Source organism: Passer montanus, unplaced genomic scaffold, assembly GCF_014805655.1.
Source record: "Passer montanus isolate IOZ18808 unplaced genomic scaffold, ASM1480565v1 scaffold40, whole genome shotgun sequence".
Lineage (NCBI taxonomy): Eukaryota > Metazoa > Chordata > Aves > Passeriformes > Passeridae > Passer > Passer montanus.
Window position 1 is genome coordinate 1,543,872 of NW_024368819.1, and position 23,835 is coordinate 1,567,706.

Below are 23,835 nucleotides of genomic sequence, written 5' to 3' on the forward strand. Positions count from 1 at the left end.
ATTTTATTCAACAAAACAGGCAAGGAGTGAACTAAAAACCCCACACAGCATAAGAGCTTGAAATTACTGCACACAGGCTATATAAAAACAGACTGAAGGAAAGGAAGCACTGAGAAAAGGGAGCAAAACACCTGGTGGAAGACCAAGGACATGTAATGATCCCACGGGAGAGGTATATTTGTACACTCAATGTTGAATGTTGAACATACACTATACACAACCTGAACTTGGTTTCCCATGAAGTCAGGGGCTAAACTCTGATCAAAGCCAATGATATCCAAACAAGAAAAATATTTCATGAAGTCTAAGGCATTAGCACTGTTAAGGGGTTCCCAGAAGCCTAATCTCAGGTGCATGAGGGAAGAAGAAAGCAGGGAAGAGATTACTGACTTACCAGCCTCATTAATCCTTTATTGTGTTACGTCACATGTAATCTCTGTGCAAGGAGTTCCCATGTCACGCTGCTAATAAAAAGTCATACTACAGTGTTTTAAAGAGATTATAGAGAGGGGGACCAGCCTGAAGCCAAGAACATGCTATTTAGAGTATACAATAGAAATGCTAATCAAATAATCTGCAGGAAGAGGAGAAGGGAAGGAAATGACCTAATCCCCTGCACTACTGTGTGGTGGCTTATGGCAAGAAGTAAGAAAGTTCTTACAAGGGCCAAGAAAACAAAGGTCCATTGTTATAGCTACAGCTTCCAGATAAGAAGCCTTTTCTGCATCTCAAGTTTCTGTGACATGAAGGGTAGATGGTACTTTATGAACTCTTCCACACTGACAATGTCTAGAAGGGGTAGGAGAGGTTAATTAGAATTGCAGGACAGCCGGGTAAAAGATCTAAATAGAATCTTGAATTCTTAAGGCACAACAAATTCTCCTTCAAACAGATTTGTCAACTCTAAAATGCCGCTCATCCAGCCATGGTGATCCTTAAGCAACTGTGGAGCAATTTGTGACTGAAGTAGCCTAGTTACAGAGTGGCAACAAGTCATCACACTGCACAGAGGCATTTCACATCACAGGAGTCACACTTTGCCATCACAGGAGTCACATTTCACATCACAGGAGTCACACTTTGCCATCAGACAAACCTAATGAGCATTTCTTATGAAGTCCTGTTCCACCCTTACATTTTTGTGAGCCTGTTCCTCAACTACACCAGGGAAGTCCTCCACAAGAGAAATGGGTCCCAATGAGCAATTCAACACAGCAACAATAAGTAACTGAAATAAACTAAAACAAAACATAGTAAGGAAAAGGGAGACACCATAAAAGGAGAAAGAAAGGAAACCCAAGAAAGTGATGCACAATTGCTCACCACTCCACTGACTGATGCCCAGATCATCCATGAGCAGCAGCCAGCCCCTCCCAGCCAACTCCCCCGGTTTATAATCCTGGGCATGATGTCCATTGTGGACTGTCCTTTGGCCAGTTTGGGTCACCTGTCTTGGCCATGCTCCCTCCCAGCTTCTTGTGCAGCTCCTGGCTGGCAGAACAAGGAACCCTGTAAAGCCCTTGATTCAGAGTAAGCACTGCTCAGCAAAACATCAGTGCATTAAAACTATTCTCATCCTAAACACAAAACACAGCACTGTACCAGCTGCTGCGAAAATTAACTCAATCCCAGCTGAAACCAGGACAGATGGTTCTTCACCTGGCTTCAAGTACCACCTGAAGATGTGCTGAATTCCTAAAAATTCAAGACTGAAAGAATGACAGACAAAGCCTCATTCTGAAGAAAGCACATTTGTTTCCTAAAGGACAAACTGATGCAATTCATCTGCCAAGTCAGAGCCATACAGATGTAGCTGCACCAGGCTTCTTTCCAAGACAACAAACTTTAATTTCCCAGGTACCTGGAAAAAGCTATTGTAAAGGATTTCTTTTTACGTTCTCTAGGATCATTTCTGGTTCAATTAATCTTGGCTATGCACAAGCACTTTAGGAATTTTTTAGATGTTGTTCAGCAAACTTTCAGCATCAGAACATAGATTCACTGAGCTTCAGGTATTATGGTTTCCCCTAAATAAAAAAAGGGAGGCCCAATTTGAATTCATTTCCAAGACACGATTTTTGTACTTGCAAAGCCTTTAAGGTTATAGCAGAACTAGCTGAACCTGCATTACCTGAAATTTTTCATTCCCACAAAGCCAGATCGTTTGAGCATGGACTTGTACAGAGAACTCTAAGACAGTTGCTAGAAAGTAGCAACACTTTCAGTTCTGAAAAGCACCTTTATCTCAGTGATGAAAAACATTTCATGTTAGACTATTCATTCAGATTAGAAAAAAAAAAAAAACAGGAAAAGTATTCAGTTACAGAAATTCAGCTATAACTGGCTGTCTCCCCACACTCACAAAATGATGTTAAAAGAGAACAAAGTTTCAAAACTATTCAGTTCAGCTTCTAATCAACATCCATGTCACACAAATACATCTCTTACAAGAAGGCAAACATATTTACCCTCAAAGAGATCATGAAGCAAAAAGTCAAATCTATCCATGCTTTATCCTAAATTCCTAACCACACTTACTAAACTCTTGACACTCCCCATTTTGACTGTAGTCCTGCTGTGATTCTGGTAAAAAAAGGGCTGGACAACTTCAAAACAGCTCCCCTCACTTCTGCACAACAGTGTCCCAAGTCCATAGTTCGTACCTGAATATTTTGCAAATCACTGCTATTAAACATAGCCATCCTACTATATTCTTCCCCCTCACTTCAAACTTTAGGCAGTCTTTACACAAGGTACAAAACTTGGTCCTTTCTAAACATATCACCTCCAGCACGGGCACATGAAAGCACATGACCCATATTCCTCTGCAGAGCAGTGGGAGGGCTGCCTCCTCTCTGCCAGCCCAGGGTCAGCTCTGCACAGTGGCCTGCTAGGAGAGGTCAGAGCTCTGTACAAACACAGGGGGTTCAGCACCTCTGCTTCCTGTACTTCTGACTGTCAAGGACATCTTTTTAGGAATAGTTTAAACGCTGTTTTATGAGCTCAGGTACAGAAGAAATGTTACTTTAGGCAGTAACCCAAGAGAACAAGAATTGATTACTTGTCACATGCAATAAGTTTCTAATAGAGGAATAATGAAATATGTCCTGATACATTAAAAGCTGCCCCTTAAAAGCTAAGGTGAACCAACTTTTATGCTAATACAACTTGCATTTATACATAAACACAAAACTTTTTGCACACTTTAGTTCTCATGTGCATCACCTCTTACAGCCAGGAATTCAAACAGTACAGCTCCAGTACCTTCTGGTGTTGGACCCCCTGCCTGTCCACAGTTTGTTACTGCTCAGTGAAAAAAATCCTATGCCAGATGATCAGATCTTTTTCTTTCCTTTCTAATCTCATAGGCAATGCATGATTTAGCATATACAGGCACAATACTTTACTTCCTACACTTCTAATCCAATTTGGCTAAGAGGTTTATTGCTTATAAAAATAAACAGGCAGTTGCACTTTACCTCTATGCAGGCACTAACACCTAACAAAAAAAAGGTCATTCCCAAATAGTAGCAGTTCAGTGCTAGAGATACCATCCCTAAATTCTACTCCATGGCTGAGACAGAAATACAGTTACTTCTTTAGAGGTACTGGGAGAACTTGACTCTTGTCACATGCAATCTTTGGTATTATTGTGCCAAATATATTCCCAGCAAAAAAAGCCCAGGACAGAATACCTCAACCATGGAGGTGGAGATGTATTATTTCTATAGGGACCCCAGGGACTTTGGTCTGACCATAGGGTCAGGTTTTAATTAAGAGCTAAGGAAATAATTATGTTTCACATTTGACTTACAGTTGCAGGTTTTCAAGGTTATCACTATTTTCAAATTTTCAATGTTCTATGTCCAAAGAAAAATGTTACTTTTACATACGGGAAGGTATCTGGCTCAATATGGGAACTTTAAGTTAGTACAGCCTTCAGTTACAACTGGAAGAATATTCCCAAGAGTGTGGGTCATAAAAGAAGCAAAGGCATTTTAGTACTAAGAGAGTGGTCTGTTTGTTTTCAAAAGAGCCAGTCATTTGGAATCTGTATTGCTTCTTGTCTACTCAGCATATGTCAGACAAAATTTAGCAGATGAAGACAAAAGTAATTTTAGATTGGTCGAGAACAGGCACAGTGACAGGCACTGTGGCAGGACACTTTTCCAGCAGCTGCCAAAGTGATGCACCCATTGTGAGGCAGTGTTAAAAAGTTCAGCTGTAGTTTCATGGACTGCCCCAGCATTTTCAGTGATGCTACGTCACATTGCAAACTCTAATGTAATTCTATTAGCAAGGCAGCACTTTGACTCCTTGTAATTCCACCAGCAAAGAAAGTGTTCCTGAAGACAAAAAATGTTCTTCCTTGATCCAAAAGAATTCTACAACAGAATTCTGTGTGAATATAAACCTTTGAAATTTGGCCTAGAAATTAAGACTCTTAAAACTGAGGTTTGAGAACACAAGTTCAGTATATTTCTCATCAGCTAATGATAGTTTATTTACTTGACATAAAATGTTCGAGCAAAACAGCTCAACAATTTCTTCTGAAAAAAAAAACCAAAAAAACCCCTGAAACACTAAATAAAACCCATGCTTAAAGCTCTATCTTGGCCAGGACTCTGGCTCTCTGTACTTACCAGCTCATATTTCAAAGCTACCTGGAGAAGCCTCCAAAGCAAAAAAAAAAAAAAGGCTGAAAAGTTAAAGATGGAGCTAGATTTGAACTAACACAAGCATGAAATAAAATCCACATTTCTTTCTCATTCAGGCATTTTTCTGACATGCAGAAGTATCTTCACACTTGCAAACTCACTTCTAGTAATGACCTCTGGTTTGCACTTTGTACCTGCATGCCTTGAGAGGCAGGCTTTGTGCAAAGAATTACTTGTTTTCTCTCAAAGAAGAATTTTTCCATTCAGGAAATAGGAAACACTGTTGGGCAAATACACTGAAGAAAGCATACAGCCACAAAAAGCAGAAGTTTTTACAGCACCACAACCAAGTGACTTTTGAACAGTACCAGACAATTCAGAACACAGCAGTACTTTAAAGAGTTTGGAAATAAATTTCACATGATTTACAGCACCACTTATTTATTAACCACATTGACTGGTTAATATAGTACAGATTTATTCCTTTCTGAACCTTGGGAAAGAGATTAAGAGAAGGCTCCACTTTAACCCATACACTGCCTGTATGTAAGGAAACCTTGGGCCCTGTTTTTCCAGCACAGCAGAGTTAACAGTAACAGTCTAGTCTGGAGGAGCCATTTCACTTGCCCCTTTTCAGTCAGCCATTCAGTGCAGACCGATTCATTCCACGAAATCTGGCTCTTCAGAAGTTATCTTTGCAAGCTTTTCGGGCTAGATTGGCCCTGTCTGGACTGATATTGTTTGTGAACATTGTTTCACAAAGCTAATAGCAACTCACAGCTCAGCGGTGCCTCGTTCACACCTATTCATAGAGGTTTGTAGAAACATTCAATTTGCTGCTTGTCATCTGTTACTCTTGTGCTTAGTGATGCCTCCTGCCATCCCTTTGTAGAGCAGAAGGCTCAGGGGTAATGAAATGTCATGGACAACCTTAACACAAGTTAATAAGACACTACCCGCATTCGTCGGAGATGTCTGATACATTCAAGCTTCTGGACCAACGCCAATTCAAAGTGAAAAAGCAAAACAAAAAAAACCCTCAAACATTTAAGGATTATCATCTATGTAATTAACAACTCAACTGAAATACTAAAATAATCTAAAGAACTTCAAATACAGCAAAGTCATTGGAGCCAGTTCAACACTAGACACCCAGCATGACTTTAGGAAGTGTCAGGTGAGTTTTGATGAAAACTCCAAGTCAGTCAGGCTGATCATCAAAGCTGCCTTTAGCTCTCACTGTGTGCTGCCTCAGTGAAACTTAGTGGCAGAACAAATTTTCAAGCATGCTCAGTCTCACTCCAACATCAACCCCAGGTGCAGAACAGATATTCTCTAAACACAAAGAAAACACTTTCTCTGGATTACCAGCCACTGTCGTACCACAACTTTTTAGAACACTGAAGTCATTCTGCACTTTTAGCATTTCACTGATAGAAGCATGTGGATTAAATGTCCCCAAAACAAACCTTGAACCACACAAATAACCAGAGCACTGTCAGAAGCTTGCTCTCCTCAATTTTATAATAGTTTTCCTTGTGTGCAAACATGACTGCTAGGACAAAAAAGATGCAAGGTCAGCCACTCTGACATGTTATCAACACTGTACAATGTTACAAAACCAACACGAGGAGTATACCAACATGAGGAGCTGCAGTAATTTTATTAGTTTCTGAGGTAAAGCATTTTTATTTTAGTAATCACTTCCAAGCTGAGGGGTTTTTTTTTCCTTTTAAGAAGGGAGGCACTTAATTTAAATTGCAGAAAAATTTTAAAAACCCAACAACAATAAAAACAGGTAAGCACAAGAAACAATTTCTATAAAAGTCTTCACTTCAAAACCAATTTGTGGCCTAAGCTTAAAATCTAACAGCTATGGCAGCTCTCTCATATCAGAAATAAGATATACTTTTTTCATTTACTCAAAAGACTGATGTAAATATTATAGGCAAAATGCAGACGTGTAGCTGTTGACACAAAGTTTCAGCCCTGAAACTTGCCCAACAAGAACAGTGAGTTAGAGCTTGGTGCCCGTGGAGCAAAGCACCACTTTTGGGAACAGCAGCACATTCCCCATTTTGTGACAGAGACCTGAATTTCACTCCTTCTGCTATTAAAAATGTGCATCCTCACATTTGCTGTACTAGGATTTGCCAAAGCCCAGCTGCAGGACTGACTACTTACAACTAAGCATCCTCACATTTGCTGTACTAGGATTTGCCAAAGCCCAGCTGCAGGACTGACTACATGTTCTACTTGTTCTAGGTCCTTTTTAAAAAGAGGACTGAACCCAACACAAAGGGGTGCAAGTTTAGGAATTACTGGAATTCTTTTCATAGCTAGTCCTGTCTCTTCCAGTCATCCTCCCTCATTCAGCAATATGAAAATCCTCACACATTACTTACTAATTATTTTATTAATACATTTAAATAAAATGTCTTTGTTTTCCAAAGACAGCATGGTGCTTATTCCTTAACTTTTAATATAGAAGCCTACCTAAACCATAAACAATTGTTTAAGAAAAAGAAAGGCTGCAATTCTCACCCCCAAAACAATACCACTATGAGCAGCAAGATTTAACATTACTGGCAAAAAAAAAAGGTCCAGAATACAAAAGTTAAGCAGATAACAGAAGGCCTAACACAAAGGAGCATTGAAATACTACAGTCAAAACTCCCAGAGAAGTTGTAGCCAACTGAAATCAAAGATCATAAGAAAAGCTTTCTTGTTAATTGAAAGCAACATGAAATCTCTGTTCAACCACAAATGCACAGAGTAATCGAAACCAGCTCCAGCATACAGAAGACCAAATCCTTTGACAGAACTTCAGCCTTTCAGGTAACTGCCTGCAAACTCAACATGCTCCAAACGTGGTTTTTACTGTCACAAACGAAGAGTCTCTAATTAAATTTTAAAAAGTAAAAATACTTGCAGCCTGTAAGTTTAGCCCAGATTAGAATTTTGCAATAAGATACTCTTCCTAAAGTGCCTTTTTAAAGCGTGCCAAAACCATTAGTTAAAAGGATAATCTAAATAAAGCCATTGTTAAAAAAATAAAACTACATCATGCCATGGCTGGAACAGCTAAGGTACTGGTCAGCAAGGAAGGATTATTGCCCCTCATAGTAACAAAGCAGCAGACTTAGTTCCCTCTCTCTCTTTTTATTACTATATTAAACCTTCCAAATATTTCACACAAAAACCCCTGAGATTTGTAGCTCATTTGATTAGCAGACAATCAATTGTACTGAGTGACTTTGTTTCTAAGCACACTGTTCCCAAAAAAAAACCAAAAGGCATGCTAAGTAAGGAAAAGAAATTAAGAAATTGAAGGCCATATTCTATTTTTCATCATCTACCCGGTCGCTTCACCAAACCTGATACTTGAGTCCAATTATGCAGCTAAGTAAGGATTCAGCAGCACTGAAGGCAACTGAATTCAGCAGCATAAGCAAGATCACTATCAGCCTACCTATGCAAGACTGTACTAGAGCAAATCTTGGCTGGACATGTAATTTAATTCACCACTCTGATTCTGGATAAGCCCCAGACTTCAAAATAATTACACTGCCATCAGAGACAATGTTCACTGTCAGGTATAGTATTTGTGTACTGCTTCTCTGAAGAGATGAACCACTTAAATGCCAGGTACCCTCCAGCTTCTGAAGCCACCAGTTTCAACACTGTTTCACAGCTCTTCCTAGAGTTTTTCCAAGTGTTTTTGGCCTATGTACAAGTACTTGAACGCAGCAAGTCCTCTCTAACCACCATGTTTCATTAGATAGAAACTTCTTCCTAATGCATTTTCCAACAAGACTCTCAAGTTTATAAAACAAAGCTGTAACAGCTATATTACTTTTAAAGGTCTAGACCATACTGCACTACCTCTTGAGCTTCCCCTTGAAACATACTGGCAGAGTTAAGGAATTCTGGACTGAGAATTCACTCATGATAGAAACTTGACAGAAAATCAAGAGGCACAGTGAAATACAGGGCTGACCAGAAACTAAAATAAAGATGCAGCATGAATTCAAGTCAGCAAACTCATGCTGAATAATGAAGTGGTATTTCCCATACCTAAAATGTTTCAGGCTGTTAACCACCAATACTGACTGCTCATAACTAGTTTCAGGACTTTGGCAGTTGAAACAGAAATAGCAGCCACTGAAGTACTGATAGCTTTGATCATGAAAAATATTATGATTAGCATCTCATGCCTATTTGCGCCAATCCCCTGAGATGTAAAATAAAACTATAAACATTTTCAAAGTTATATGCCAAAAGCCCTCTCACTGTTAATCACAGCCTTAATCACAGTACTCTCAATTTCACTAACATTAACTCCACTTGAAAACTGGTCTAAGCAAGGTAAAGTTGATGTTCTCACAACACATTACGACATTGGTTCTAGCAATACTGAGAGAAGGCAGCAGCTGTTGTCCTCAAACCAGAGGGCCAAGGAAAAAGAACAAGGCACAGATACAAAGCTACAGAAAGCAATGCAAGAATTTTAAGCCTACCACATCAGAAGGATATACAGTCAGTCTAATAACAAAACTTAAGGCACAGCTCCCTGAACCTCTAAGGAAACTCCCACAATTAATTTGTTTCTCTTGAGTTAGTGAGAAAACTCAGCTCACGAAAAAACTCTGGTCAGCAGGTCTGGAATAAAGACAGGCCAAGGACTGCATAGCTCAGATCCGGGGAGAGGGAGCTATGTGTGTGCACAGTCCAGAGAGAAGAGATGGAGAAGGCATCACCCTCATCAGGTGAGATCAGACACTAAACATTGTATCAGCGCCTCCACAAATAACCTTAGGTGGAAATCCAACATTAGGGCATGAGAAAGTAAATTTGGCACAGTTTAGAAGGCATGTCACTAACATAATTACCTGCCTTTTATAAAAGCTATGGTTGCTCTAGAGAGAGATTATCCAATGAACTGCTTAAAGCACTCTTTTCTACTTCTTTAAAAAAAAAATATAGTGATTAGAGAACAAATACCTTTACAGATAGTTACAGCAAGACAATAGAAGTAGTTTGTATTGTTCTACACTTGTACTTTTAGCAGCTTATCTCAATCAAAATCTCCCAGAGGTAAATAAAAGCTCTATTTGAAAGGAATTCTAGAAGTAGCTACCAAATTCTCTAGATGAAAAATTTGAAAAGAAGTTCATGTGCAAGTAAAAAAGTTTGTTCTTGTAGAACAACTGTGCAGATGCAAACTCACCGTGTCCAAGCCCCTCGAGATTGTACCCGCGCTTCCACTTGGATTTACGGTACATAATGAAAAGCCTCCCGCGCAGAGGGAAAGGGACCTGCTGATGGTGGTGGCTGTCAGCAATGAGCTGAGCTCAGTTAGCTGCTAGTGCAGACAGGACAACGATTTTCAACACTGCGAGAGAAAGCCAGAGTGAGACCACATGGTTAAGCCCCATCCACATCAGCAATTGAGAACTGTCAGCTGGAGAGGCACAGGTAGGAGATCCACCTGTCACTCACAGCCACTGTAAAGAAAGGTTTCCTAGAGGCTGGCTCAGTGTCTCCTGGAATAAACCTGTCTTTGAACACAGCATACACCCTTCTCTCCAGTCAGTACTCCTAGAGCAAAGCAACTCAAATGCTCAGCTCTTCAACATTATTGAGGGAATTCAGTTGCCAGTTTGTGCACTCAGAATTTACTGAAATGTAAGAATATGTTATGGAATTATACTGGATAGTTTTACATTTACAGAACACTGCCAGTTGCAGGTAAGCATTAGACAAGTGCTGTCAGCAGACACCCTGGCTGTGTGTTATTCAAAACCATGCAAAATAAAGGGATGAAAGGGCTGGCTTTAACTTCAAACTACTTAGAGTAAGGGGAGTTGGACCAGATAAACTCCAGAGTTCCCTTCCAAATTCTTCTCTTCATTGACAAACCTGGCCACTAGCACAGAGGCATGAGCTTTGCATGCAAAGGCAGAAGCCCTGCATCACAGGGCTGTTATTTATCACCTATTCCCATGACTGCAGGAATGCCTGAACTTAGTTGCTAACATATAGCAGGAGCACATTCTGCAGTTAAACAATTTTAAGGTGGCATAAAGCACTGCTGCCTGCAAAAGCAGCAGGCCTGCCTGTGGCCCAGCAGCTACATGGCACAAGGTTCTGCACAACCATGATTTCTACAAACCCACCCTCCAAACTGCTTCTCAACTGGATTTATTCTATTACGAATGTGCCTGAACAGATGACAGGAACCAAGAATTGGGACCACCTTCCATATGACTGTGTTCATTTCCAGAAAAAAAGTAAAATTGTGTATTTTTAAATGCATGGACTAATTAATAGTGAGGTAACAGGAAATAAGAATTTATTTGTGAGCAGTACTTAAAAGCTATGTTAAATCTTTAAAAACAAGGAAAATTTACTCCCTTTTATTACTAGAGCTAACTTTGTTTTCTGTATACTCCTATTCAACTTTTGTTCTTTTAACTGGCAGAAGCTAAAGTCATCAGTAAAAAACTGCTTAGTACAGCAATAATCTTATTAGCATGCATATGAAGTTAAAACTAAGCTTATATGAAGGATGTTGTAAAATTAAGCTTGAAAAAAAGTACAGTAAGCAGCAAATGAAAAAATTAAAATCCAGTCTCAGTTACAAAAACACTTGGAACAACCTATAGTTCTGTCTTCATCAAGGCTTAGTCATTTCCTGTACACTTCTTTTCTTCACAAGGCAGTATTTTGTCTGCTCACATTAATGCAAGGTACCTCCATAATCAGTTGCTACAATAAAACCTGGGATACACCAACATTAACACAGGTTATGGTCCAGTTGGAAAACTCTTCCACCAGCAATTCTTCTGAACTGGTCACTTGGTTGCACGATGAGAAAGCATCTTCTGACACTGCCAGGCAAAGACAACCTGCAGAAACTGAACAGCCCCCAACAGAGACTCCAGTACACGGAGTGGAATGAGAAGACAGGTGTAGGTCACAAAATACAGTCTTTGAAGATTGTGAGATAATATCTGAAGATTGTCAAAGCTTAAGTAACATTCCCAAAGACTAATCAGCATCTCTGAGATTAAGCAAAGTCTGAAATATAAACTATGGCTGGAGAACTAGACACCTGACTTAAAAGCATGCTTAGTACACTTCAGCATAAGAGTGAGATCTAAGAAAACTACCACCTGCCATGGTTAAGCTTACAATACAAACTAACTTGGAATTCCTACATACTTTAACTACAAGGATTATTATTAACAGGGAACGTAGAAGGCATTGTGATTTTAAGTCTCTATCAAGACAGACTCCCCACTCAGATGTAGGTCTCTGAAGCACTGAGCAGCTTTACCCTCTGCTAGAGCTGTTAAAGTTGCAGAGCAGAAACCAGACCAGACTGCCACTTAATAAAAGCAGCCTCAGCAGGAGAAGTGAAAGGGAAAACCCAGGCTTCACCAAATGCCATGCTGCTCCACATCAACACAATGGAGGGGAATCCTGTTCCACTCTGAGTGCTATGAGCCACCTGGCCAGAAGCCATGCTTATGCACAGCCCTTGGCCTTGAGGGTTGAAAATAAGAAGATGAACAGCCAAAATCTGAGGCCAGCAGGCACAGCTGTCGGGCAGGGATCAGCAGACCTAAGGACTGTAGCATTACAAATGCTCCAGCCCATACTGGTTGGCAGTTTTGCACTTGATCTTATTCCTTCCCTCAGTTATTTCCTTCCTCTCTTTGTCTACCTACCACAATTCCTACTTGTACTCTGCTTCTCTCCCCTACCTCATCCCTTTGTCTCTTTGGGGTCCAAGGTCTTTCTGTCAGGCTTCTTTCTATTGCTACAACATGGAAGTGCTGAAAAATCCAAGTTCACAATTTTTGGTATGTTCAGCTTCCTGTCTCAGGATTTTATTAAAATCAAGTTTCTTGAAAGACGGTTGACAGACTCTGCTTTTAACACTGTCCTCAGTCACAACATACCAGTCAGTACTGAAGGAAAGAGCTCACAAATAACGCAGTGTGCTGATTTAGCTTCTACAAATGGAGAGTCTGGCCACTGCAGAGATGTCTGATCTACAGCTCTCACTGACATGAACACTCCCTAGCCACACAAATAAAGACTGTCATGGTTCTGCCCCAAAATCCTGCAGGGAAAAAAATTAAGATGATAGCAGATTGGATGGAACAGCTCTAAGAAAAATCAATAACAGTAACTGTAAAATCTAAAATTAAAGTAAGTCTGGTTTTGATGCTTTCAGTACACACGGTACATTAAATTGGCATAAGCCCAATGGAACATGAAGTACTTGTGGACAATGTCTGCCAAGAGCTAGAAATACAGTACTTAGTCTTTAAAGAACAAACAGAGAGCCTCAGTTCATTTCTACTTTATGCATCTGAAAAAAAATTAAATCAAGGTGATCTTTCTGGGGGAACATTTGTATTAAATCTAATTGGCATGCTTTGTGCAATGCTGAATGGAACCCATGCCCATTGGCAAAGAATCACTATTTGTCATTCTATAATCCCTTCCACTTGTGACAAAAGGTTACAAACAGATGTTAGACCTCCCCACATTCCAAAACACTGTGCTTTCCTGCTCAGCATCAGGTTTGTGCCTCACGTAAGCTTTCTAGCTAGTCCTCAGTCATGTTGACACTTCTAAACATCTGACACAGTGAAAGCAGAAGAAAAATGGGAAGTTTCCTGAACTCAGGAAACTCAGGCTGCACTATCATTTTTTTCACTCATCTTCCCATTTGTTGGTACTTCATTAGTTTGCCTGCCTCAAAGCACAGCAAGGTTTGATTATTAGCTGAATAGTTACTTGCATTCCTGTAGCAGACTCCAAACTATAACAAATTAATAATCACCACACCTGTGAGATCCTTACCTTTCTTAAAATAAGGACAAAAAACAGGAGACCAGCCTAACATCCATCTGGGGCTTTGGAGACATCCTGCACCACCTCAGCACACAGGTTCCCCTCCCTGCCATCTCCTAAGTCCTGCTCTCTTTCCTAACTGAACAGGAGAGCAGAGCACAATTCCAGCTTTGTTATGTCTCAGCCGCAGCCCTGCCCTGGGAAACTGGAGCAGCAAGAGAAGAAGAAATAGGCAATGCTACACTTGACACCAGCCCAGTGAGGCAAGAAACTTCTCATGCCATCTCACTCTACATGTTAGCCAAGCACTATCTGAATCTTTAATGCTGTTATTTCTTGGCGATTGAGGTTATGAACTATATAAAGCAGCCATAAATCTGGCTTTTACCCTCCTCATTAACAGCTGTAAAACAATAGCAGAATGCCTACAATTGTGGACATTGTAAGACTCAAGAGACTGAAAGACACCTGACATGTGATTATTAACATGATAATGTTTACTCCTCCCTATGACTGATCTCTCTTGGCTTTAACATAAGCATTAACTCTTCCCTCACCTTTTGGATCAGGCTCCTCTGCTCCTGTTTATACATGGGCAACTTGAATGAGTCCCTCCCCAAAGTTGGGGGAGTAAGGGAAAGGCAACAAAAATTTTTGTAATGTTTCTCCTCTTGAGGCAGAGGCTCCTCTTGCTGTCTGTGCACATCTCAGAAGGGTGATACATGAATGCTTATTTCAGTGAGGAAAAAATTAAATTGCCCATATATATTGGCACAGGAATTCAAAAGTAGTTGCTGTACCTAAGTCACAAATGGTTTATAAGCCCACACTTTCTACTAGAGCACCCTGTCCTTTCTCAGCCAGCAGTGAGAGGTACAAGAACCTACCCTATTTTCACATCTGCTGCTCAGAAACCCCCTGCCAAAGTTAAAATATTGGCCACAACACTGACTGCATAAATATGCACACGTGCAAGAAAAAAAATGGATAAAAATAAAAGCTATTTGTGCATTTATTTGCCTGCATGATCAAGTTGAGTTCCTCAACTTCAGCAGGTGGCTGACAGCCTTAATACAGTAATACATCACTTCTTTCAAAATAGACAAGAGAAAAAACCTCACCAAGCTGTTTCTCTCACCATGGTATACTCCAGCCCTCAGGAAAAACCTTGAGCAGTTTACAGAAACCTCACCCAACAAGCAACAGCTCATGCTGCACCAAAAGGGAAAGCTCAATTGGAATGATATTTCACATCCACCAAATGCAGCACCTAATAAATACTAAAACAATTGATGTGGGCTACCAGCAGCATATCAATTACCTTATTAATAAAGCAAAAAAAAAAAAAACCAAACAACCAACCAACAAGATCCAGTATGATGGATCCACCCACCACAGGAATCAAGAGATGATGAGTTGGCCATGAAAGGGGTGATCACCTGTCCTCAGACTAATATGCATTACAATGTAATTTGTCTAAGGCTTGGTCTGCTAATCCCAGGGTATGAAGTGCAGCTATAAATATATATGATATGTATACATATCTATATATATGTATGTACATTAAAACACAATCTTTTAACTTTAAGAGACACAAGGACAGCAGATTGGAGCGGGAAGCAGTGTTTATCTGAAGCATCAGCACTACCATCACAAATCTGTCTCAACAGTATCACCTGAGAAAAAGAACAAATGAAACATCAAAAGTGTCTGCTCTTGGGCCTGCTGGTTCTCTGCACTGCCTACTGAAGAACTGTCACACCTCTGCCCTGTTAAAAAGCAGTTCTTAACTGACTGCCTCTAAATTTCAGGCCATTCAAGCTGGTTGTCTCCCAGCTCTTTATTGAAAGTACAATAAATACATGCCACAACAATCAGTGGGTGCTGAAATTAGGTGCTACCACAATGACTTGTTTTACAGCTGGACTATTATCTTCTCCCCTTGTAAGTATTCAATTCAGTGCTCATGCCACTTGTGGGCATGATACAGTTTTTTGTGGACTTCTGAAAGCAGATCCTAAATCTGAAACCAAATTACCATGAAAGCTTGATCATGACAATGAAAATAGCAGTATTGACTGCACTGACATAACTCTGGCTTCACAAATATTAAGTAAACTACTCCGGTTTCCGACACAAGGAGAAACTCTCCCAGTTTCTATCAGAAGATTTTGTAGCATATTCCTAAATTCTAAAGATGGCAGTTGCCCAGCAAAAAGGAGTCAGATCCAAATTCAAGAGGGTGCACACACACCACCTCCAATACCAGTAAGGGCTGAAGCCACATTACTCTCTTGCACGGCAGCACAGAAGTTTAAAGTCATCTTCTGCTAACCTTTAAGTACAGCAGCAATCTAAACACAGCAACTCAAATATCTACCTGCATTTATTTTCTTCCACATTGAGCTCCTCAGAGTATTTGAAGTGGCTCAGGAAAAAAGTAAACCAAACCAAACAAAGAAAAAAATAGTGGGAAATGACAGAACTGACATTTTTAGAATAGAGCATTTATCCCAAGAGGTGCATTAAAAAAGCAAAATGAGCAACAAGTTCTTTAAAAGTAAGTAAATTACTTACAGTAAGCCTCCATATATGATGAATTGTGCATTTTTACCCCTAACCTCATACCAAATAAACAGTTCAGCTCCATGATCTGACATAAGGATCATTGCTTATTTTCCCTGTTGAAACTCGTGTTAAATCATTATTAAGACAATAATTATTCTTGCAAAAATATTGCATGGAACTACAATTGCTTCAGATAAGTAGAAAGGATATCAAGGTAGCATGAGACAAAAATCTCAGTATTATTTATTAACACTTAAAGAGAAGAGGAGCCTTGAGATTTCTTAGCAGAAATTCTTCAGGGACCACTTATCATTTAACATGAACCATTTGTCTTAGGACAAAGAAAACACAGATGCAGTACCCAAGCTTGTATGATTTTAAAAATCAAGTCCTTACTTGATTTTAATTATTTTAAATTTTTATTTTAAATTTAAATATTTTAATTATTAAACTTACTGTTTAATACTGCTAGACTGTTAAAAGCAGAAGGATCTGGGAACAGAGAAAGTGGGCATTTTGGAAAGGCATGATCTTGACACAAGGAAAGGAGCTACAAACATATGGAAGCCCAAGCCTAACTCTGTGACTAGTTAAACCTTGTCTTACAGTGTCCCAAGGACGTGATGTTTAAGGGGGCCCCACGTGCAGGCTGCACAGGCACACGAGCTGCCTTTCCTAAAGCCCACAGTTCCACCCAGTGCCTTGCAAGCTGCCCCAGACACCACTGATGAGTTCCTGGGCAGAGATGACCAGCTGGGTGCGATGGTTCAAGCTAGACCTAACCCAGAGATGCCAGTTTGATGCCCTGAGCCAAAGAACAACGGCCACATTAAAGGTTTTGTGACCATCCATGGGGACAAACTGGCGGGGACAAACTAACCCAACAGCTGCAACTTTCCAGTTGCTCACTGCATGGTTCAGATAATTAAGTAGAAACACTGAAGAGACAAGAAGGACAGTGTGAGATGTACAAATCACATCACCAAGTTTCTTCTCACTGTGCCTTCACAAATTCTTGCAGGCCTTGAGCTCCACCAGTGTCAAATCTCAAGAGTCTTCTCAACAAAAACCAAATCAGTGCCCTCAAATTCAATCTCTATTCCCTACCTTGTCCATAAAATAAGGAAAATAGGTACCCCAGCTCAGAAAAGAGTATTTTTAAGCACCTGTAATGAAACCCAAAAGGTACAGAAACATTACAAACAGGAAATACAAGCAGCTAAGCACATCCAGAGAGATGAATCAATTGGCAATGGAAGGAAAAAACCCCATCAATGGTGGTCTACTTTAAAGAAAATTCTGGCTAGGCAGGGATTTGAGCTTTATTATTTTTATGAGTTTTGATTGCTTTGGGGTATTTTTCTTAGTTTTGTATCTTCAAGTCCTAGCTCCAACAAACTATCCTCCAGAGAATTGTACTTGACTAACTTACTCCAAACCCATAACCTGCAAGTACCTACACATTTATATATCCCAGTCACACAAAACCTCAATAAATCCACAAAATATTATCTAGTAGCTATTCATATTATCAACCACCTTTAATAATAACTAAAAAATATTCCAGAGATCATTTCTGGTTTGGGCCTTTTTAACCATAGCCCTTCAACTACTCTCCTTGCTGTTCACACACATGCACACACCCTGATGTAGCCAGACCAGCATCTCCCTGCCCCAAATACCTTTCTGTACTATTAAAAAAAAAAAAAACAAAAAAACTTCTCACAAGGAATACTTTTCTCCCTTCCTGCCCCAAATACCTCTCTGTACTATTAAAAAAAAAAAATCAAAAAAACCAAAAAAACTTCTCACAAGGAATACTTTTCTCCCTTCTAAAAACACATTTATGCAATTAACTTCTACAAACAGAAACACATCTGGTTGGCATGGCTGTCTAGCCAACATCAAGGTAGAACAAGAGCATTTTGAGTCAACATTGACACATATCCCAAGTCTTCTACAACATATTCAGGTGAACAAGGAAAGTGAGTGTGAATTGAACAAATCCTCTTCCTGACAGGAATATAATTACTGGACCAGAGTAAGAGGTTTTGACCACTTCTAATCTAAAAACTGCAATATAGCTTTAATTAGAACAGTAAAATTATAGGACACTCCCAATCCTGAAACCACAGCCAGAAATTCACTGCAAGATTTAGTCCACTCTGCTCTCGAGGATGAGATTCAAGCCCAAAATTCAGCATTTACATAAGTACCATGGGTGGCATTCAAGTCACTGTGATTAAATCCAGCAGCATGGACTAAAACCAAGGTCAGCAGATTAACTTTTATTACCTGTTCCTGAACTGAGCTGTGCTCCTGCATGGCAGGCTCCAGAGGATACCATCAATCCTTAGCCAAACACTCCCACCCAGGCACTGCACTCAGCCTCAACCAAACAAGCTGCTGACTCGTTCTCACTCGAGCCCACGTCCCCAAATGCCACCTCACACGCCAGCCAGGAGACACTGCTGGAGCAGGACTGGTACTGATGAGCCCCCACCTCCAGCACAGGGTGCCAGCAGAGGACAACAGCTTTTTCCTGCAAAGCCTGTAGTTTTCAGTCAACTATTTCACAATCACTCACCACTACAGGGCTATTCCAGAAAGGTCACTTTGAGCAGCTAGGAACATTTGGTGCTCCAAATCATGTTACATGGGTCAGCAAAAGAAGGCTCACCTAGGTAGCCCAAAAGCTGTGCACTCATTCGTGCAAATCACTCAAGAACCTCTGCCTACCCGAAGAAAAAGGTTCTTTTCAAACCAATATAAATACAGGATACGTGTAAAAGAACATACTCATAGTGTGCAAGACTGTCATTTTTCTGTAAATCAAGTTATTGTGAAAGAGTTTTAATTACTTTTAGCAGACAACAGAAGCAAGTAGAGCTTGTTTGTTTTTTTTTAATTTCAGGATTTCTAGCAGGAAAAAGAACTTCCATCTTTTTTAACTTGAAAGGCAGGCTTTTGAATACATACATTCAAAGATTTTAAAGAAGAAGCACAATCACTTGTAACTACTAAGTGCCATTACAAAACGTTAAGGCCACAAAAAAAGTGCCATGATGCTACCCTATTGCCCCAGCCCACCCCCAAGCAAGCACTGGAGAGCCCACAGCAGCACAGGGACAGGGAAATGCATCCCACGACCTGCCCACCACCTCCTGAGAGGCACAGAGCCACTGAAGTTTTGCCTGACACAATTTTTCATAACTAAATTGCTATTTGACCTTCTTCCCCAGGAATCTTTTCACCCAGGCAGACTAACTGGGCCTGCTGGAGATGCAATATTACTTCCAGTAGGACTGGGGAGCTGCAGTAGCAGTGAGACACTTCCTGGTGCATCCTGCTAACCCGTAGTTTGAAAGGAAACAGAAACAAGATCAGATGGAAACATGCTCACTTTTTTTCCACTGAAACTCAGCGGCGCTCGACCTACTTCCCATCCCATGCCTTTGCTGTCACTTCCTTTGACAGTTTGTCAGCACGCTCGTGAATCTGGAGATTAAGGAATGAATGTCTAGGAGGCAAAGGAGCTGGACTTTTTCATCCTGATGTTCAGTCAAAACTTTTACAATCCAACCAGCAAGGCGTGCAGTGACCAGCCAGCAACAAGCACCTCCAATTCCTGGCACCCAGCAGGAATTGCTAATCAGCTGTGTAATTTCACTTACAAGTATGCACTTAAAGGTGACTGATTTCTTATGAAACACCCTCATTCTCCCTTTTTTAGCTCAGGGCATGGATTAGCATCTACAAACAGCTTTGGGTTTGCCACTTTCCTGTATTCCAGAGCTCCTGTCTGAAAAGACATTTTATCTCAAAAAATACTTGTAATTAGCTCCTTACAAATGAATAAGAGTTTTAAATACCAGTGGCTCCAAGCACATGATCCTCTATTTTGTAACTACAAACTCAGCCACTAGCTATAAATCCTGAAGTGAAAGGATCCTGTTTTCCAAGCCTGGTTTCTTAATAGAAACCAAGATTGCCTCCAAAATACAAAATGGTTGTAGCAAAGGCAGTATATTAAATTCTTCTTTAACTGAAATTACACTAGTAGTTACTCAAAATGTTAATTTCTAGGATGAACACTAGCACAGTGACCTGCTGTGTTGAGAAATACATTCCAGTGTTTAGCAAGAATGGAAACATTCACGAGGCACACGTTACACGACTTTACTCAGCGTAGCAGTAGGTGCTCCTACATGTTTAATTCATTTGAAATAGGAGATGTCGAAGCTTAAGGCACCCAGTAGCAACCTACATACAACCAATATGCATTCCTAAAGCTTCCTGCCAGGCCATTCACACGACTTCAAAGGGTTAGGACACTTCTCTTGCACAGCACCAAGAGAGCCCAATTTTCCAACTACCAGTGCTCAATTTTCCACAAACCATGCTTTTTCATGGGGGAAAGGACTGGAGTGGAGAGGAAAGGGAGAAGGGTCCCGGGCAGACATCTGAACTTTGGCTCCACGTTACTCACTCCAAAATTATCGGCCTAAAACATTACAAAGCCACACAGACCACGCAACAACACATGCAAAGGAAGATCTGGGCAGCCTGTCCATCTCGTAAGTAACCTACAGGCGCCTTCTGGAACAAAAAGGAACTGAAGATGTATCATCAACAGGTCATCTGGCTGCTTCTTTGTGGGAAAAAAAATTCGAAACGCTGCTGAACAGAAACCGGAAACAGCCTTTTTTTTTCCCCGGGTCTCCCCCCGCCTCCCAGACGCTTTCAAAATGAAAAAATAAATAAACCTATCGTCCTTCAGATGTAGAAGCGCCAGCTTCTAGCTGTCTGGGAGGCTTTGTAATTTTCCTTACCCAGTAGTGTTTTTTCAAGGCAGAGGAGCCCCAGAAAAAAATACCGAAAAGGGTGGCCTGTAAGGCCAGAAACAGCAGCATTACAGCCAGACTGCTTTTTGCTCCCATGTATTCCAGAAGCTGCATTGTGCAGAGGTGAAATAGCTGCAGTTTTCGAGGTGGCAGTTGAAACAAAAACAAGGGAGGTGGGGGCAAGAAAAATGATTCCGGTATAAAAATCTAAGTGCTTTAAAATATACCCTTTATTAGAGGAAAATTATTCAGCTAAAAACACAATTGCTCCTTCTCTCCCCTGCCTTTTGAATACCTTCTCTACAGCTGTTGCAGGCAGAAATGTCCCCCTCGTTTCAGGAATAGATCGTCCTGAAAACGTATTATTTAACGAGGTGAAAACAAGAGCGGAAAGAAAAACCGGACACGAGTTGCGCTGGACGGCGGGCTGCTCACAAAAGAGCCAGAGCTAAGGAGATGGGAGAGAAACCCTGCAATTCCCCCATGAATCTTAACATTAAAGACACAACTTACCCACCGCCCAGCTAGATTTTTCCAGAGTAAAACATCATCAAATTTGGAAGAGCTAGGGATTAAAAAAAAAATGAATAGTGAGCGACTTTTTTTTTTTTTTCCTATTTTTTTTAAGCGATGTTTTTCCCCAGGGCAGACGGCTCGGCAGCCGCTCCATGACAAAGAGCTTCCCCAGCACATTCAGCCCCAGAGCGGGGCCAACTCCGGGTGGGTAGGAAGCGGAAAAAAAAAAAAAAATTAAACAAAAAAATACAAACAAAAAAGGACAAAATAAAATAAAAGAAGACAAAAAACTTCCCAAACCCCGGTGGAGGGAAAAAAAAACCCGGAGAATTATTTGAGGAACAACCACACCGAGGGAGCCCTGCGTACGAGGCGCGCAGGGCGGCGGGAGCGGAGCAAGGAGCCCGAGAAGGCAGGGAAGGGGCAGGCCCCGGGCAGCCCCCCACCCCTCCGACAGCGCGGACGGGGCTGTGCCGCGACAGGCGCGATACTCACCGCGGGGAGCAAGGCAACGGAGGAAGGCACCCACGCCGGCAGGCCGGGAGCGGGGCAAGGGGCAGCCTCAGCCTCCTCACGGCCGCGCGGAGGGCGATAGTCCCGACTGGGCGACAAGGCAAGAAGCCCCAGAGCGCTCACCTCCGACCGGCAGGGCTGCGGCGGGCCGGCGCTGCGAGGCGCAGGCAGGGAAGCAGCGGGAGCAGCTGCCGAGAAGCAGCCGGGGAGCCGAAGCCGATGCTGATGGACGCCGCCGGCTCCGCCGCCCTCACACCGACTGCCGCGCCGCCCCCCGCCCCGCCTCGCCGCGCGCCACACCGGCGGGGCCGGGCCGGGCCGGGCCGCGCCCCCTGCCCGCCCCGGGGCATGGCGGGAGTTGTAGTCCCGGCCCCCCGCTTCGCCTTGACCTCAGCCCGTGTGCTCGCTCACCTGTGTGCAGGTGTGTGCCGGGGTACAGGTGTGTGTGTCCCTGTGCAGGTGTGTGTCTGTGCCCACTCACCTGTGCCTTGTGTGCTGCACAGCGCTGAAAGCCCACAGAGTCCCTGGCTGCCTCAAAAGGAGCGTGGCCAGCAGGTTTCCCCCCACCATTCTGCTCTTGTGGGACCCCACCTGGAATACTGCCTGTGGTTCTGGTGTTCCCAGTACAAGAAGGACACGGAACTGTTGGAGCAAGTCCAGAGAAGGGCTTTGAAGCTGATAAGAGGACTGGAGTGCCTCCGATACGAAGACAGAAAGTCAGAGCTGCTCAGCCCAGAGAAGATCGTGTAGAGAACACATAGCAACCTTCCAGTACCTGAAGGGGAGCCTTCAGCGGAGCCAGAGAAGCTGTAGCAGTAGGACGAAGAGTAATGAGTACAAGCTGAAAGAGAGGAAATTTAGGTTGGATATTAGGAAGAATTTTTTTAGTGTGAGCATGGTGAGACACTGGAGCAGGCTGCCCAGGGAGGTCATGGATGCCCCAGCCCTGACAGCATTCAAAGCCGGGTTGGACAAGACCTTGATCTACCTGATCTAATGGGAGGTGTCCCTGCCCAGGGCAGGGTGTTGGAACTAGAGGATCTTTCAGGTTCTTTCCAAATCCTTAACATTCTTCAATTCTACAATTCCATGTGTGTGCGTGTGTGTATGCATACATACATATGGATGTACATAAAAATGTATGTATGTGTACATGCCTGTATATGTATGTGTGTGTATATATATATATATTTCAACTGAAAGACCTTTCTAGCCACATAAAGAAATACTATACTAATTGATTTTGCTCTACGTTTTCCATAGCTCATGAGAAATCACAGCCTTGATGTGATCTTCAATTGTTTTCTTATACATGGTAAGAAACAGATTTTTAAAGGAAATGGGAGTTTTTACCACCACACCATTCAGAAAACAACACGGTCCTGCCCCAGCACAACACACAAAGTCAATGGAGATGCTTTCATAGTCATCACATGATGAGCTGCTGAAGAATTTTCCAGAGTCAGAAATATTAGTGGTGCCAGGGTGTGTAAACTCTACCAGTCATTAACCTGAGTTTCTAAAAAGAGATTAAGAGATACAACTTGAAGCTCCCAAATTACAAGAACAAAAGGCGCCTGGACGATAATTCCTCATGATCTCTGGTGTAACCCTGCACATCCCAAAAATAGCTTTTTCCTCAAAGGCAGTACTCTTTTAAAACACCTGAGATAAAAATAGCCCTGATGGTAAATTCACCACACCCCAGCTTTTGGTGGCTGCTGTAAACAAAGCCCGGTTTTAAAACTCAGCTCTCCTCAGAGCATTTATTGGTTTGCCTTTCCATTTGCTGTAACTTTGTGCTCCATGCTCAGCAGCTTATTATTCCCTGCCATATTCCCAACGCAGGTATTTCCAGCCCT

At 41.7% G+C, this 23,835-nt stretch overlaps 1 protein-coding gene across 3 annotated transcripts in view; it reads right to left on the bottom strand.

The window, feature by feature from the left end:
• PELI1 (pellino E3 ubiquitin protein ligase 1) overlaps nt 1-22,242 on the bottom strand; it is a 43,318-nt gene extending 21,076 nt beyond the window's left edge. Inside the window, exons 1-2 of one of the 3 annotated variants that reach the window (XM_039718977.1) lie at nt 21,956-22,242; nt 9,889-10,053 (exon numbers count right to left, since the gene is read on the bottom strand). In XM_039718977.1, coding sequence (XP_039574911.1) covers nt 9,889-9,943 — 55 coding nt within the window. In that variant the 5' untranslated portion in view covers nt 9,944-10,053; nt 21,956-22,242. The remainder of the gene's footprint in view (nt 1-9,888; nt 10,054-21,955) is intronic. The other 2 variants (XM_039718978.1, XM_039718979.1) reach the window with 2 other exon arrangements.
• Between the last annotated feature and the right edge of the window lie 1,593 nt (nt 22,243-23,835).